This window comes from Rosa rugosa, chromosome 4 (genome assembly GCF_958449725.1).
Source record: "Rosa rugosa chromosome 4, drRosRugo1.1, whole genome shotgun sequence".
Taxonomy (NCBI): Eukaryota; Viridiplantae; Streptophyta; class Magnoliopsida; order Rosales; family Rosaceae; genus Rosa; species Rosa rugosa.
Genome location: NC_084823.1, coordinates 32,528,350 through 32,545,130, shown reverse-complemented (window position 1 = coordinate 32,545,130; position 16,781 = coordinate 32,528,350). Strand labels below are relative to the sequence as shown.

The window sequence follows — 16,781 nt, the reverse complement described above, 5'->3', positions numbered from 1 at the left end:
TTTGAACTCTAGTGAAATGGACAAAGGTCAAATTTTTCTGTAGTGGGCCTTCAATTCAAAGCAAACTCCAAAATCACTAAGTATGGGGGATGAAAGTCCATAAACATATATATTTTTTTTCTTTCTTTTTCTTTTTAGCCGTACACAATTTTTCTCTTTTCTTTTCATTTTTTCACGGCTTCAACATATCTTTTTCTTTATGGACAAGTCTATCCCCACACTTGAACTTTCACCTCTTCTCAATCTTCGTCCTTAGCACCAAACCCATGTAGTATGTCTCAAAAGATAGCTCCACTAAGTTTTTAGAACAAAGGGTAGGATTATCACTATACTAAGGTTCAGGGGTTAAGGATTTTTAGGGTGATGAAAGAAAAGGCTTAATGTAGGCTCAAAGGGGTTTATCTAGGGGGGTCCCACGACGGGCACAAATGGGGACACAAGTTTATTTAGCAATGGTGGTAATTCCTAGAGAACCTCTATCCTTTCCAGAATCAGGGCCATGTATTGATATCACGTCTCAACAAGCACAAGAGCGAATTCTAGCATTCTCTAGTCAATTAAACTTAATCTATGGCAAGCAGTCAATCAAGATGAAAGAATAATGAGATCATCAAAACATCGCCAAGAAATTAAGAATATATTTTTCATTTCACTCCAAGAAAAAGGGACATGGTTCAATTATCTCACATGGATTTTATGAATCACAACTCATCTTAACATGCTCATATTCTGTACCAAGGTCATGCAATCCATATCCACTACAAGTGCATACATTTTTCATATATCTCAATTAACCAAAGAATACCATGTTAAAATCATCTCAATGTTGTGATCCTCTTTTAGCCTTAATTTCAGAGATATAAGCTCATCCTAGACAGTTAAAAGGGCATCCTATGACTCAAAAATAAAAACAAAGGACTAAGACTCAATAAATAAAATCAACGAAATTTTTTTAATTTTTGACATTTTTCGATTTTTTTGTATTTTCCAATATATATGACTCAAAATAAAAGACTCAAATATAAATCCCTTCCCCCACACTTAAATATTGCATTGTCCTCAATGTAATCAATCATAAGCATGCAATGAAACAAATAAGCATAGATAGAAGACATTTATGAAAATAAATCCTAAAATAAAAACAAAAGAGAAAAAATTAAAAAATAAAAAGAGATAGGGAAAGAGAAAGCAAATCTGTGTAGGTAGACTCCTTCACAGCTACTTCTGAATTGGGTTGCCTCCCAAGCAGCGCTTGAGTTTAACGTCTTTCAGCCAGACAGAATAGAAATTAGAAAGTTAGTAACTATAATTAACTAAGAAATACAAAATATACAATTTGGGAGATATTTTTTTTTATTATTTTATTATTATTTATTTATTTATTTATTTTTTTTTTTTTTTTTTGTAAAAAGCTGAATTTAATAAGACTGAATGAATGCATTTTATTTTATTTTTATTTTATTTTTATTATTTTTTTATTTTTTATTTTTTATTTTTTATTATTATTTTTATTTTTATTTTTTTTTAAAATATAGGACTCAAAAATATTTATAGGACTCAAAATGAAAGACAAAAATATTTATAGGATTCAAAATGAAAGACAAAAATATAAATCCCTTCCCCCACACTTAAATATTGCATTATCCTCAATGTAATCAATTAAAAGCATGCAATGAAATAAGTAAGCATATAGGGATGGAATTTACGAAAATAACTACTAAAACAAAAAGAAAATGGAGGAGTAAAAGGGGAAGAGAAAGCAAATCTGATTATATTTTGAATTGGGTTGCCTCCCAAGCAGCGCTTGTATTTTACGTCTTGCAGCCAGACGGTACCTACATTAAATAAAGTTAGTAACTTAATATTAACAAAGAAATACAAAAAAAAATAAACAAGTAACTATGAATTACAAACTACAAGTATAATTAACAAGTATTTTGTACATAAGACACAAGTTAAGTATACAAGTGAGTATAAAACGTAAAAAAAGTATTTTTACAAGTATAAAGTGTGAAACAACAAAATAATTTACACGTAAAGAGTATGCACAAGTATTTCTTTTGTTATAAACATTATTGATATCAAATCTAATTCCAAGCGGTAAATCAAGTGGACGTGCGGCCCAAGTATAGTCGTCTAGACACAAAGTCCCTCCTACATCCGTTGGGCAACCTTACTGAAATGGCCAGGTAGGGGAGGGCGAACACAAGAGGAAAAATCCATTTTGGCATGAGCTAGGCCCATTTATAAGCACTTCTGGATTCAAAAACCCGTCATGAACGTTGTCCCCTTCCTAGACACCATCTCACATAGGATATTCTTACTAGGATGTAAAAGGTCCTAAGTGTGTTAGACAGTTCAATGAATGTTAATAAAGGCCGCCCTCAACCTTAAGGGACCTGAACTAGGTACCAATAAGGGGTTTAGGCCAATATTAATAAACACGACTTCACCTATTCCATTCAATTTACAACTTACAATTAAAATCGTATTCAACAATAAAAAAAAAAAACAACCTAGTTAATTAATTAACTAAGTTTCAAACAGTTTATATACAATAATTATAAACAAAAACAAGTGATTTTTCAATTCCCCGGCAACGGCGCCAAAAATTGTTACGCTTTGAGCAAGCGCATAATTTAACCCTAAAAATATCATTAGTAGTATAAGCAAGTAGGGATCGTTCTATTCCGGGGATTGAGGGTACACCTGTCATTGTCAAACAATTAAACAATTAAAATTAAAACAAAGTAATATAATCACAAAGATATTCACAAGTATAAACATATTTACGAAAAAGGGGGAATTTTGGATTTTGGATTCGAAAATAAACTAAGTTAAGAAAACAAATAAAACACATAAACATAATTAAACGAATGGAATGAGAGAACAAAGATCAAAACCGAAACTTATGATTAAAATTGATTCAAACCCTAATATTGTTCATCTAAGTCATGAGAAAGGAGTTGATCATGTGAAACATTCGAAAGCAAATGAATTCCCATTTTTTACTTTTCAATGCTAATTAACCTAAGCGAAAGCACCTAGATTAATCCTATCAAACATGCAATCAAACCCTAGAAAGCTAGTCAATCATGTCATGTTTAACGCATTACACATAGAGAAAGGCTATCAACTCAAGTGTACAACTTAGTATGGAAAAGTCCACCTAATTGCAATTCTCTTTAATTAAATTCGATCTTTGTACAAAACCTTTACTACTTTGATTCAAGTTTACACAAAACGAAAAGTCGATTTCATGTTCTTAAACCTAGCACCAATTATATCGAAACCCTAAGTGTTTGCAACCACATAAGATTAAAATACAAAAGTTATCCATAATGCAAATTTAATTAAACAAACCCACATAAGCAACTCTTGAATCACAATATATGAATCTGAAAATTCTCAATTAATCATAAAATTCCAGAAATTAACAATTGTTCAAACATATATGTCAACTAAGGCAAAACCAACGAAATACAAAGCAAAGATTACAAAGTAGAGGTCGAATTACACCGTGGATGGAAGATGAAGATGGGTGAATAACGTTGAATCCTTTGAGACTCGAAAGCAAGCTTCAAAGGTGGAGGATGGATGATGATGCTCACGGCTTGGTTCTTCTCTTCCTTGGCCTTGCTTGAACTTCGTGGCTTGCCCTAGAGGATGTTGGAAAGGAAAATGGAAAGGAAATGGAGAGACAAAGAAGATGGAATGGATGAAGGAATGTGTTTAGAGTGAGAGGAGAAGGTGTTTATATAGGGAAGAAAAAGAAGAGTGAAATGATAAATGGAAGAAAAATAATGAAAGTGGTTTGTAAAATATGGAAAAGATGGAGTAATGATGAAATGAAAGCAAGGCATGAAGGTGTAGAAGTATGGAAGTGATGATGATCTATTGGAGCAGAAAAATATATCCAAGGAAAAAGAGAAAAGCATCTAGCTTTCTTCATGTGGGTAGGAAACATGAACATGTGATGTTGAGCTGTTTTTTAGATCAGTTTCTGCCCCTTTATTCCTTCAATTATTTCTCCAACAAGCATTCCCAATTTCACTATGACCTCTTCATAAAAAATGTTCCATTATGAGTGTAGATCACCCTGGTAAAATTTCAGATTTTTATTCCATGTGGTTGGGCCGAAAATGCTGCTGGACCTCTTACAGGTCCAGTTTTCCAGTTTTGCTTCTGTAGAAAATTGGGTTGATTGTTTGAAGGCCTTCCACTCAACAAAAGTTCTTGCACTCTTCATAAGAAATGATCCTTGGGCTGTCTAGAATGGATCTGGAAAGTTTCAGCTCATTTGAAGTTCATTTGGTCCGGCGGCCGCTCCTTCTTCCTTGCTTGGCTTGGTTTCTCCTAGCCGGAGTAGGAAAATGTGTAAAATTGACATTTTAGTACATTTCCATTTTTCTCCACCATTTATAGGTAAGTGTGGACCTAATGCTTATTTCACCATCATTTACTCCAATGTACCTAAGAAAATAGAAATTGAGTTAAAAATCGATTCGTTAAGGAATTAACTAAGCAAAATGTGAGGAATTAACTATTAAAATACCACATTAAAATGCTCCTATCAATGACTTCAATGGCTTTGACACCATCATATAAGGCACGGATGGGTGGCGGAATAAGGCTGAAGCTGCTTGCAGGAATGATGTACGGCGAGATTCGACCGGAGCTGATGGAGATACCATGCTTGATATGGGTGTTCCGAGCCCAGTTCTTGATGGTTCACATGATGGTTGCCTGGTGGTAGCCACATGTGGCTGGTATGGTCGTGGCTAGGAGGGTCGACTTTGGCTATGGTCCAAGGGGTCGTGCGACTGGCGGGATACTTCCCTACAACGGCGAGGTCGGACACTATGGCTGGCATGCTGCTGCCTGTGGGATATTGGTTTGGACCTAATTGGGCTGGTCAAACTATTGGGCCTATGCTTATAGCTCTTGGAAATGGGCTCAATGCTGCTGTGGGCCAAAAAAGGAAGATGAAGGACGAAAATAATGGGCTTGGGCACGTTAATGAAGCATTCGAGTCCATTCGGGTCTTCAAATGTTTGGACAACTGTGAAGCTTGCTTCAGTCTGTTGTTAGGCCCAATCTCTCGATGGACCGGGATGCAATTGTGCCCGACAGAACCTCCTAGCCCTAGCTTAAAGGGCGAGGAAAAAATATAGATAGGTGTGATAGGGGCCTATTTACTATGTCTTGCTATTTTCTATAGTTTATAGGCTCGCTTTTAATAAGTGAACGGTTAGTTCGAATATAGGTGGTCTGTTTCTATGTATCACAGTAGTTCTCTTACTACAACTTCTTGATCTGTCTAGTCGAAGGCAGCAGAAGGATATGTAATGGCCATCTTGGCATGAGTTAATGAAATCCACATTTCTTTCAAAAAAAAAAAAAATGAAGATGGTGTGAAAACAAATGAATGATTAGCCACTTTATACAAATGTTTATAAATCTATAGCTTAAGTCATTATTTCGTATGTGAGATTTATAGTCTTAACACGTTCTTGCACTTGTAACGAATTTTCAAGCCATGCATGTAAACAACTTATATTGAGTGATGTGGAACCCGGGTGGCAGCGAGAATTTATTTTTTATTTTTTATTTTTTTTATAAAAAAAACCCTTAGCCCAACCCACACTTACATATGTTAGTGAGAATCGAACCCATGATTTTTACAATGTTAGAATTATAATTTACCAACATGTCACAGCGAGACATTCACACATGAGATAACTTGGCTATAATACCATGATAAATATTGCATCTCACAACCAAAATCAATTGACAATAGATGGAGTTTGCCTATTACCAATGTCTCCATTTTTTTCATGTGAGATTCATATTTTAACGTATTAAACTATAGTTTCTCTGATTTCAATTATTGTCTAGAGCTTAAACTTTGTATGTATACATGGTGAGCTAATAATCTGGTGATGAGCTAGTGATCAATATTATGTATGGCAATCTGTTATGATAGTTGCACATAGGGAGGGAGGGAGGGAGTGTGTGTGTGTGAAGGTGAAACCAGTTGTTAGTGTGTTATGATAGTTGCACATAGGAGGGGGAGGGGGGGGGGTGGTGGGGAGAGAGAGAGAGAGAGAGAGAGTGCGTGTGTTAAGGTGAAATCAGTTGTTAGTGTGTTGTAAATAAAAATTAGAATATTGTCATCATATATCAAACACACAAACCGTTACCAGAGCAATAGCCACAAGCTACTTTAAAAATAGATCGTGGCAGGATGGGTCTTAAGAATTTTTAGTATTCTTTCTTATCAAGATTTAGTAGTGCTGAGGATTCAGAGTTGGTGGTGAGTTATTTTTCTTTCTTCTTGTTAGAGTCTTTGATCTATATATCCTCGTAAAAGCCTTCCAAATATTAGTAGGGTGAGGCTATTTCCACCCCACCAAATGCTTTGTTCACCCTACAATTGAATTTTTATTCTGAAACTTTCAATTTCACCCTCAAATAATTTTAAAAAGAAAAAAAATATTATACCATTGAAAATGCGCGAAACTGAAAAGAAAAAGGAAAGAAAACTTAGCGCACCATCAGCCCAATGCCTTCTAGTTTCTTTTTACTCTTTAATTTTTTTTTGCTTTTCTCTATCTTCTCCCTTCATCAACTATTATGACATAGAATCAAACACGAGTCACATGAAGTAGAACAAAATAATACTAACCGACAATTCTTTTCACTTGTTGCTAATTGCTATAGCTTGAAAGTTTTATCTAATTATTTGTTTGGTCGACCGGCGATGAAGAAGCTAAGATGATATATATATATATATATATATATATATATATATATATATATATATATATTGGTATAGAAAGCTGATATGATAATAGCGATGTAAAGTTTTAATTAAAACAAATGGATTTCTCATTTTCATTTTTTTTTTGTTAATAATTGTTGTTAAGGACAATTTTGAAATTTTAAAGAAAACATTTGGTTATAGGGGTGTAATACCTGAAAAATTCAAGTTAATTTCCGATGACGTTTTGGAAATGATTTCGTGGTCGTGGACACGAGTACGAAGCTTAGAGGAGTGTGGAATTAGTTCGAGCGATTTTATTTTGAAAACTGAACGTTTTAGGGGGGTCAAAGGAGTTGACTTTTTATACATTGGGAAATTGGGAAAACTTTCTTCATGAAAGTTGTAGAGCGCGTCGATACGAGTTCGTGGACATATGGAACGTAATATTCGGAGTTCGTATGAATAAGTTACGAATATTTGAAAATTGGGATTTTCTATAAATATGAAAAAAAATCCGAATATTGCAAATGAGGACAGAATTTCTGGAACTCCAGAAATTTCTCCCCATTTCTCTCCCGAGCCCAGCCGCGACCCCCTCCCTTCGTCACCTTCGTTCTTCCTCATCCGGCCACCGATTGATGTGAAACAAAGTGGGTTTTTCTGGTCTCGACCCCCTTTACGAGTTTGTAGAAGAAATCGAAGTGAAATACGAGCTGTATGAGGCTCTACAAGGTCGAGAAGAGAGCCTCGTCGGAGACGAAATCGCTCTTCCCCACTTTTTCTGGGCTCTACTTTGTCTGGCCATATCTTCCTCTACAGGCCTCCGATCGACCTGATTCCAAAAGCAATTTTTCTCACCGTGAAGTTTTCTACAACTTTCCAGAAGACATCGACTTGAGATAACCATCGTGGTGGCCGCTAGAAGACCGAGAAGCCGCACAGCCGAGCTGGAAATCGTCTTCCTTCGCCACCTTGGTTCTCCCAGCTCCGGCCACTATAGCTCGAGTTCTTTGAGGGCTTTTCTAGCCCAGAGGAAGTAGAAGCTATCCCCAAGAAGGCTTGCAGCGATTTGATCCGGGGTGATCGAATTTTGAAGATTGGGAAACTAGGGTTCTTCGGGTTTCAAAACTTGCGAGGTAAAATTCTACTTTTTGGCTTATAATCTGACTTTGGTGTAGTTATGAAAAGTGAAATTGGAGTTGAGTTGAAGGACTTTGATGTTGGGAGTTTTGTCTAATTTTGACTTCGGATGGGTGGCTGTGCCGCCACTGTGATGGTGGTTTCCGGCGACCTCCGGACACCCCAAGGACAGTTTCTGTCCATTTTTGTGTTCTACGTGTCGATACGATCGTTTGCATATATAATTCATAATTTTTGGATATCGTATGATGAAGTTATGAATTTTTAAGTTTCGATCGATTTCGATCGTTAGATTTGTGATATGTGAAGTTAGGACCGTCAGATGGACTTGTAGTTTTGATACGATGATCTTATGACTGTCCCAGTGGCTTTGTGTGGTCATGGGCGAAGATCCGACCGTTGGATCTTCGTATAAATGCAAAACGGTGATTAGGGAGGCGATTCGTGAGAATCCGTCCGTCGGATTTTTTGTATAAATTTGTGAAGATGTTAGTAAGGACGATTCAGGAAGATCTGACCGTTGGATCTTCGTGATGATTTTTGGGGGGTGATCCTAAAGGCGATCCGTGAGGATCCGACCGTTGGATCATCATTTAATTTCGATCCGACCGTTGGATTGTCGTTTGAGTATGTTTTTGAGCTATTGGCTAAGTTAAGGTCATGTGTGATTAGGTGATTGACGGTCTCCCTTGGGTGAACGATTTCGGTGTGTATTGTGTTGAATTGAAGACGCAGCGGGAATATCGAGGTGAGTAAATCGCACATGGTTCATTCACGAACCGAAATTCGGTGATTTTATTTAATTGAGAAATTGTGGAAATTGTTTTACGAAAATAAATATTTGTTTTAAATTATATGGACTTGATCGACTACGGTCCATAGGTAAGTAAAATGTATTTAAACTATAAAAATGAATTTCTAGATTTTATTGCATGTGAACTATAGTTGGTATTAGTGGTCACTCTTGTGTGGGTGACTACGTATATATATATTTACGTGGAATATATATTGGATGGTGTGATTTACTGAGTTATATTTTGAGCATTACCCTTGGAATATGTGATTTATCTTAGATGTTGTGTTGTCTATGATAATGGGTAATTGAGTAAAGTGCGATAGTTGAGTCGTTGAGATGAATTAAATGAGGAGTCGAGTGAATTGAGAAAAGCAGTCATTCGTAAGGTGAACCTTAGCCCAGGTGACACTTTACGATACAGTTAGAGCTCTAGTCTGTCTGCCATCATACTGCTTGGGGGATAAACGAGTTATCATATGCCCTTGGGTATGACATGACATACTGAATGGGGTGATTAATATAATTAATCATAAGCCTGTAAGTATGATATACTGAATGGGGTGATTAATCTAATTAATCATAAGCCTGTAAGTATAATATACTGCATGGGATGATTTATATAAATAAATCATAAGCCTGTGAGTATATATTGAGTAAACAGTTGTTTGTTTTTGAGTAGTCATGTTGAGATGTGAGTTGATTGATGCTTGAAGTGACATTGTACACTTCAATTATTATGCAAAGAAAATACTTGAGTTAAATTTATGCATGAGTTGATTTGGTTACTTTAAATCGTGCAATCCTTTCATTTACTCATACGAGCTTTGCAAAAAGCTTACCGGGTTTGTATTGTTGCAATCCCGGTACACTATTCAAACGGTGTAGCGGGTAATCCTGCAGGTCAGGAGAATCAGGGCGGTGATCGAGCGGGTTAGAGTATTTGTTATAGTTTTACAGCATTTGTAATAGTGAGGTGAGTTAAGCTCATTGAGCCTTACAATTTGATTTGGTGAGAGTGTGTTGTAATAATTAACTTGAGGATTTGATTTATTGTAATATTGAGAGGTGTGAAGTGTGGTTGTTTGTGAGAAAAAAATTCAGGACGTTTATTCTATTAAGTTGTATAATTCATGTTTCGGATTTTAATTGTATTTAAAATTCGGGGCGTGACAAGGGTGAACAAAGTATTTAGTAGGATGGAAATAGATGCACCATATTAGTATTCTTTCTGACTTTAGACCAATAATCTACAACCAATATATTAAGGAAAAAGAATACCCTCAAATTTTTTTGTCATTATCAAGATGTGTCTTGGACCTAATCCCGAAGTGGAACACGTACAACACCATCACTAAGGTCTCTTTTGGTTCGCGGAATGGAAAGCTTGAGAATGAAAATTTGATCATTTCTTGTGTTTGGCACGCTCAAGGAAATGAACAACTTTCCTGCATGAAAAGAAAATAGGAGGGAAAGTGAATCCTCCCACACCCCATGAGATTCACTTTTCCTTCTACTTTCCCTTCATTAATTGCACATTAATTGCCTATTTTAAATATTATTTTAAAGATTATTATTACCAATTTATCCAAGAAAATTTTGGATCTTGAAGTGTTTATGCTTTTATATTAAGGATACTATTGAAAATTTGATGTTGCTTACTTTCCTATTCATGCACAAACCAAACATTGGAAATGAAAGTAAAATCATTTTCAGATTACTTTCCTGACATTCCTATACATTGTAAGGGACATTCCCAAACATTGTAAGGGAAACTAGTGCAAACCAAACGAGGCCTAAGTTTAGAGTGCCCACACTACCTTCACCCACTGAGAATCCCTATTGAGACACTGCATCATTTCGATCACCTGGTCTCTTTGAGACCCGTCGAAACTAATGCCTATCCTTTTCTTTTGATACAACGATCCATTTATTAAGTAGACTTATATATAGGTGTATATAAATTTTCTCAATAGATGGTGTGTTGTAAAATCAATTTCAGCTAAAGGAAAGTTAACAAAGAGCAAATGAATCAAATTAAGAACAAAAAAATAACACACACCATTTATGATATTTTAGAGATGATTATGCTGAAACCAATGCCAGTACAAGTCCAGAAAATTCTTTAACCAGATGACATGAGCATATTGCATATAAGTGATATAACCCTAAACCATCGTGCTTGATGAGGTACTTAATTATATATATGATGGTATCTCCACTTTGTCGAAACTAATCATCTTCTTGAGCTCTTGCTGAAACCTCTCCATGGACGATAATGGCAAGCATATTGGTACCAGAACTTTATATTGCTCAGCTTTGTTTGTGTTCTTGACATAGAAGCTAATCAGATCGATGGACTTAGCAACTCCAGCATATACTGGCTTTCCCCACCCGAAATCAATTTCTCCCAAACCTGTTCGTGTGTTATCCGAAACTATAAAGTCACTCATGCCTCCCATTGCAAGTGGAGGTCGTCCTTTTATCTCGTCAAAATCTGCCACAGATCTTAAATACTCTTCACTCATTTTAGCTTTCGATTTCTTCACCAACTCCACTGCATATCCCAACGGACTGTTACATAAACGTTCTGCAGTTGAAACAACAGCCGGATATGCAAATGTATTGCCATAGTATCCTGGAGGAAGACATAAACTGTTGTGTTTACCACGTGCATTAACTGCGCATGATAGACGGACAATCTGTTTTGGGTCCATTTCAAGTGAAATTGTTCGACATTTCCACACGCAAGCTGTTATTAAATCAAATGTGGATGAACAGGTGGAAAGGTGTGGTGGAAGATGCTCCTTAAGGGCCTTTATCTCCTCGGGACCAAAACAGAAAGATCGTTGGACCGTCGCTGCAGAGTTCAGATACGAGTAGTCAATGGTATCATCAAATTCATGATGTGTACATGAAATTCGTGGGGGATCTCGGGCGCTCAAGAGCTCTCGTTCCCACACTGGTGGAGTAGAAGGTGCTTCTGCGCCTTGGGCAATCTCGCCTACTGCGTTCAAGAATTGAACCAAACCAAATGCGTCACACATTGTGTGGTTTAACCGCAATGCAAATATGAAGCCTCCGCAAGTCAGACGGGTTACCTACATCAATATATTGCAAATACGAAATGTTTTTGGCGTACATTAGACTAAGCTTCAACTATTACTATGTCTAGAGATTATAAATACTAGTCTGCAATCACATGTTCTGTATGTGTACGAAAAATTTTTGTTGTTAAAATAATAATAGAAAAGTGGGTAGTTATTGCAAAAGAAATAGATTCAGTAGTAGTTATTGCAGAGAGAAAATAGTGGGAGAGAAAAGTGGGGGTTGTAGAATAATTTCTTTTTAATTTTCTTAATAAAAATCTATTTTATAATTGTCCTATTTATCCTTGTGATTTAATTTATTCTCAAAGTTTTTTAATCTCTATATAACCAGAAATGATTTTCATAATCATTGAGTACTTGTTCTTGATTCTGAGATTGAATTGGGACTCAGCAGTTTAAGTATGTGGCTGGGTTGAGGTTCAAATTGAAGGCTTGCCTAATATCATATTTATATAAATTGAAAAAAACTATACTAGGAGAAAATCATGACGTTGAATTGGTTCTTGTTGAGCTCTGCCTTTTCTAGGTCTTTAGTCATTTTGATTTTGATGACTTCTTTACTTGTTTTGCTGCTCAAAAGGGAGGTTTGGGCACTTGGCCGGTTACATTGTCAAAGATCGATTCTTATTGCCTGGAAAGATCAAATAGCTAGGTAAGTTGAACTCAAAAGGAGAAGAATCTATGGGGATGAGAACACAACTACGACTGTGCTACATACAGTCAATTTTTTTTTTTTTTAAATTTTTATTATTTTTTTATGCTCATATTGTTAATGAGTAAAATTGAAAATAAATTTTACAAAAATTAGAGAGGGTCTAAATAGCAAATTGGGAGGTCCGACTATAACACCCTAAGCATCAAAAGATAGCTATATGGTAACATGCGAAAAAAGAATAGAAAAATAACAAAAATAAAAAAGAAGAAAAACACGGATAAGAAAAAATAAGAGCCAATTAAAACACTAAAAAGAACACAATTATTTAGATTGGATTGACTTTTTATCTTATCCAACTTGTTTTTAATTGCATCTGTTGTGAGTCAAATTCACGATCTCTCACTTACAAATGAGAGACTTATGCCACAAGACCAAATGGTACTAGGTTATTTAATTGGTTTTTAATAGTAGTAAAAGAAAAAGTGTGGATTTTTGCTCTATCTAGTGGTTAAAATATTACTCCTTATTTGGATATCTAAAATCCAAATTTTATCTCCTGCAAATATCATTCAGTAAAGAGGAAAAGAAAAATAAGCTATCAATGAACAGACAAAACAAATTATAGTTGGGATGGCAGAGTTGAAAGAAGAAATTATATATAGTAGATGGAGTACGTATAATTAAGTTGATCACTTCACCTGTATCAAGATCAAAGGAGAACCAAGAATACCATCAGAGCCTGGCACGTTAAACATGAACTCCTCTAAGAATGGACAAGGCGGTAGAATTGCATCCTCGAGTTCGTCAAGCGTGACGTTGGCATTAGCCTCGACGAACAAGATGCCTTCTCCGCTGCAGTTCACCATAAGCTTTTTCTTATGCACTTCCCTGAGCCTGCCAGCCAAAGGGTAGTAATACTCCAGTGCTCTACTCAGAGCGTCACTAATCACCTTAACAGGGTCATTTTGTTTCAACAATATTGAAGGATTGTTCTTGTAAGACATGATGAATGGAACATGGAACCTGATGCCTTGCTGGTTGTCGATATCTGACAGCATTTTTGTTTCATGTGGTGTTGGTTTTGCGGGTGTTATTAATCGCGGCTCGCAGCGATTCACCTGAAATGCAAGAGGGGACAATAAGGCCATCTTGACTATCACAGATTCGGTGGCTCTCTCTATATCTCTGTATCTCTCTTGGTTGATAGAAGTAGGCTTTTGTTGAGTGATATATATCTATATAAACACACACACAGAGGTTCTAGGGCCTTCCTATATAGAAATTTGTTTGGACTTTTAAAACTATTGCCTTTGTATATTAATTGTACAAATTAAAGGTAGATGAAGCTAGCCCAGCTTGATGGTGACTTGTGAAAGCAAGGTTTTGAAATTCGTAGTGTGAAAACTGCATGTTCTAGTAGAGCGAGTGGCTTTAAAGTAGTGAAAGAAACCTCATGAATTGCAAGCATTTAATGAACCAATTTGATATTTACCAGATTAGGCATATCCACAGAGAAGATAATGTTGCTAATATCCTTGCAAAAAAAAGTATTCATCACTCTGCTGGTATTTGTACTTTCACCTCTCCTCCCCGCTCTAGTTGTTGAAGCTATCCTGGGTGTTGCTAGACCTAGGGAAGTTGTTAACAATGGCTGAATACTTTTTTTTTATTTTTTTTTTTTGGGCTTGTTGCCTCCATTTTACCAAAAAAAAGAAGTTGTGAAAGAAACAATTGTTGGCAGGACTTGCAATTTATTGTCTATATTATTGGGGGAGATATTTAGGTTTTTGTGGTCTAGTTTTAGAGGCCACGTTTGTAGGGCTCAGTTGTGGTTTGGGGAAAATCATGTCCACATGAGGAGCAATTAATACTAGGACATGGGCCAACCCCTAACGACCTAACCTAGTGTGTGTGTGTGTATATATATATATATATATATATATATACAGATCTTATCCAGAGTGGAGCTCCGCTTTGAAAATTAACGTGTGAAGTTCGAGTTTTGGGTCACTTTTCGGTCGCATATCCACATCTCGACCGTTCAGTTTTTAGGTACTAGTGTATAGATCGTCTCTGCAAATTTTCAGCCAAAATGATGATCGTTAAGTCATTGATAACTGCCTTAAAGCTAGTATGGTTCAGGTTGACAGATTCAGTCCGTCCATTGGTTTAAGCGAGTTAGATACCTTAATGATCATCAATTTGGCTGAAAATTTGCAGAGATGATCTATACACTAGTACCTAAAAACTGAACGGTCGAGATGTGGATATGCGACAAAAAAGTGGCCCAAAACTCGAACTTCATACGTTAATTTCAAAGCGGAGCTCCGCTCTGGATTGGATTTTCCCATATATATATATATATATATATATATATATATATATGGGAAAATCGTCCATACAATACCTGAAGTTTGGCCCATTCTAAACTTCTGTACCTTTCGTTCAGAAAATATCAACACGGTACCTAAGGTTCTAACCCCAACCGAAAAATGATATCTGAAGCCGTGAGCTCCGTTACAAAAAGTCACAACTAAAGGATATTTTTGTCTTTTCATGTCTGAATTCATTACTCTCTCTCTCTCTCTCGTTCCCTCTGTTCTAGCTATTCAAGTTTATCAAGAACACAGTGGCCCAACAAATCGTAGTAGCCAAATCTAGCAATTATACACTGAAACAATCAAAACCCAGAAAGCATAATCTTCAAAAGAGAATAATTGCAAGCAAACTAAAACAGATTGGTCGGCAAAAAAATGGAAACTCGCCGGAAATCTCAAAATTCTTCTCCCCTTTGATTCTCTCTCATGCCTTATCATCTGGACAAACCAACACCATGGATAGGTCGACGAGGTTGAAAGGAAGCTTCTGACACCAGTGAGACGCCTCGACGTAGCTGGAATCGGAAAACCCGCCGGCGAACCGGAGAAGTTTTTGGGCTTCTTCCTGCCTCCATCGCCGGTCTTCCGGAGCAGGGACGATGGGGCTCCGGTTCGCGACATCTGGAGGAGTCGAACGACGTCGGTCTCACATAGAGAGATGGCCGGAAAGTGGAGATATCATCGGATCTGTCGTCGCTACAAAACGGGTCGAGACTGAGGTCGGTCTGGGCTGTAATTTGGTGCTTCTCATGCCGGTTCAACTTATATATACTCAAATCCGACGGCTGAGATCAAATGGTGATTAAAATGGACGCTCCAGATTAAACCGCCTCTAATTTCTATTTTTAATTATATTTTTGGATATTACCAACTTCCAAAAATCATCAAAAATAGCTCGGGTGTCTGAAAAATCCTCCGAAAATTTTTACGATCTCGTAACGACATCTACAGGCTCGAAAGATAAAATTTGACAAATCAATATTTTTTTTTTTGCTTTTATTATTATATGAAGAAAAAAAAAACCAAAGAAAACAAAAACTAAAGGGTGAATTGGTCATTTAATGATCAAAATTTGCCAGCCATCAGTTTTTGTAACGAAGCTAATGCTCCAAGTACCATTTTTCGTCGGGGTCCGAACCTCAGGTACCGTTCTGATATTTTCTGAACGTAAGGTAAAGAAGTTTAGAATTGGTCAAATGTCAGGTACTGTACGAACGATTTTCCCTATATATATATATATACACACACTAGGTTAGGAGCAATTAATACTAAGTTAGGGCTTGAAATATATATATATATATATATATATATATTAAAAGAGGATCAAAAGATTTCACTCTTACCCCCATGGTGACTCGAACCCATGACCTAGATCTTAGGTAGTGGGTGATCTAACCACTGAGCTAACACCACTGATCATCTTACAGTAATGAACCATATATGTAGCCAAGCAAAATGAACTAAATCTGCAGGATTACGTAATGAGGTATCGTCATGCATACTCATTTCACTTAGGGTCATCATGGGCCAGGCTAGGGCCGGCCTTACCCTATATTTTAGGGCTTAGGGTCGGGTAGGGCCGGGGCTTAAATATGCTAGCCCTTACCCGCCCGAAAAGCCCGAGCCGTTAAGGCCAAAAGGGCCGGGTCGGGCTGGCCTTCCGAATAGGGCCAAATAGGGTCGAAAAGGGCCTTATTTTGTTTAACAAAAAGAAATACATTATTTTTATTTTTATTTCTCAAAATATGGCTCAATGGTTATATAGGTAATATAAGACTCATTGTTTTTTGTTAATCATATTTAATATATATATATATATATATATATATATATATATATATATATATATATATATATTAGAATTAACTTATAACATTTATAAATAAGTTAAGGTAGTTATATTCAATTAACTATCTCCCAAAATTAATTGTTGTTTAAC

General features: G+C 36.3%; 1 protein-coding gene and 1 long non-coding RNA gene across 2 annotated transcripts; one reads left to right on the top strand and one right to left on the bottom strand.

The window, feature by feature from the left end:
- The first annotated feature begins 7,460 nt into the window (after positions 1-7,460).
- LOC133707116 (uncharacterized) lies at positions 7,461-9,816 on the top strand. The gene is made up of 3 exons (XR_009844929.1): positions 7,461-7,902; positions 8,579-8,654; positions 9,588-9,816. It is a non-coding gene; the product is annotated as an uncharacterized LOC133707116 (long non-coding RNA).
- A 920-nt stretch (positions 9,817-10,736) lies between these two features.
- LOC133746494 (alcohol acyl transferase 1 allele GSa-like) lies at positions 10,737-14,115 on the bottom strand. The gene is made up of 3 exons (XM_062174668.1): positions 13,957-14,115; positions 13,163-13,582; positions 10,737-11,800 (listed from the first exon to the last, which is right to left on the bottom strand). Exons 1-3 carry the CDS (start codon positions 14,017-14,019, stop codon positions 10,898-10,900), a joined length of 1,386 nt encoding a protein of 461 aa, XP_062030652.1. The 5' UTR covers positions 14,020-14,115; the 3' UTR covers positions 10,737-10,897.
- Between the last annotated feature and the right edge of the window lie 2,666 nt (positions 14,116-16,781).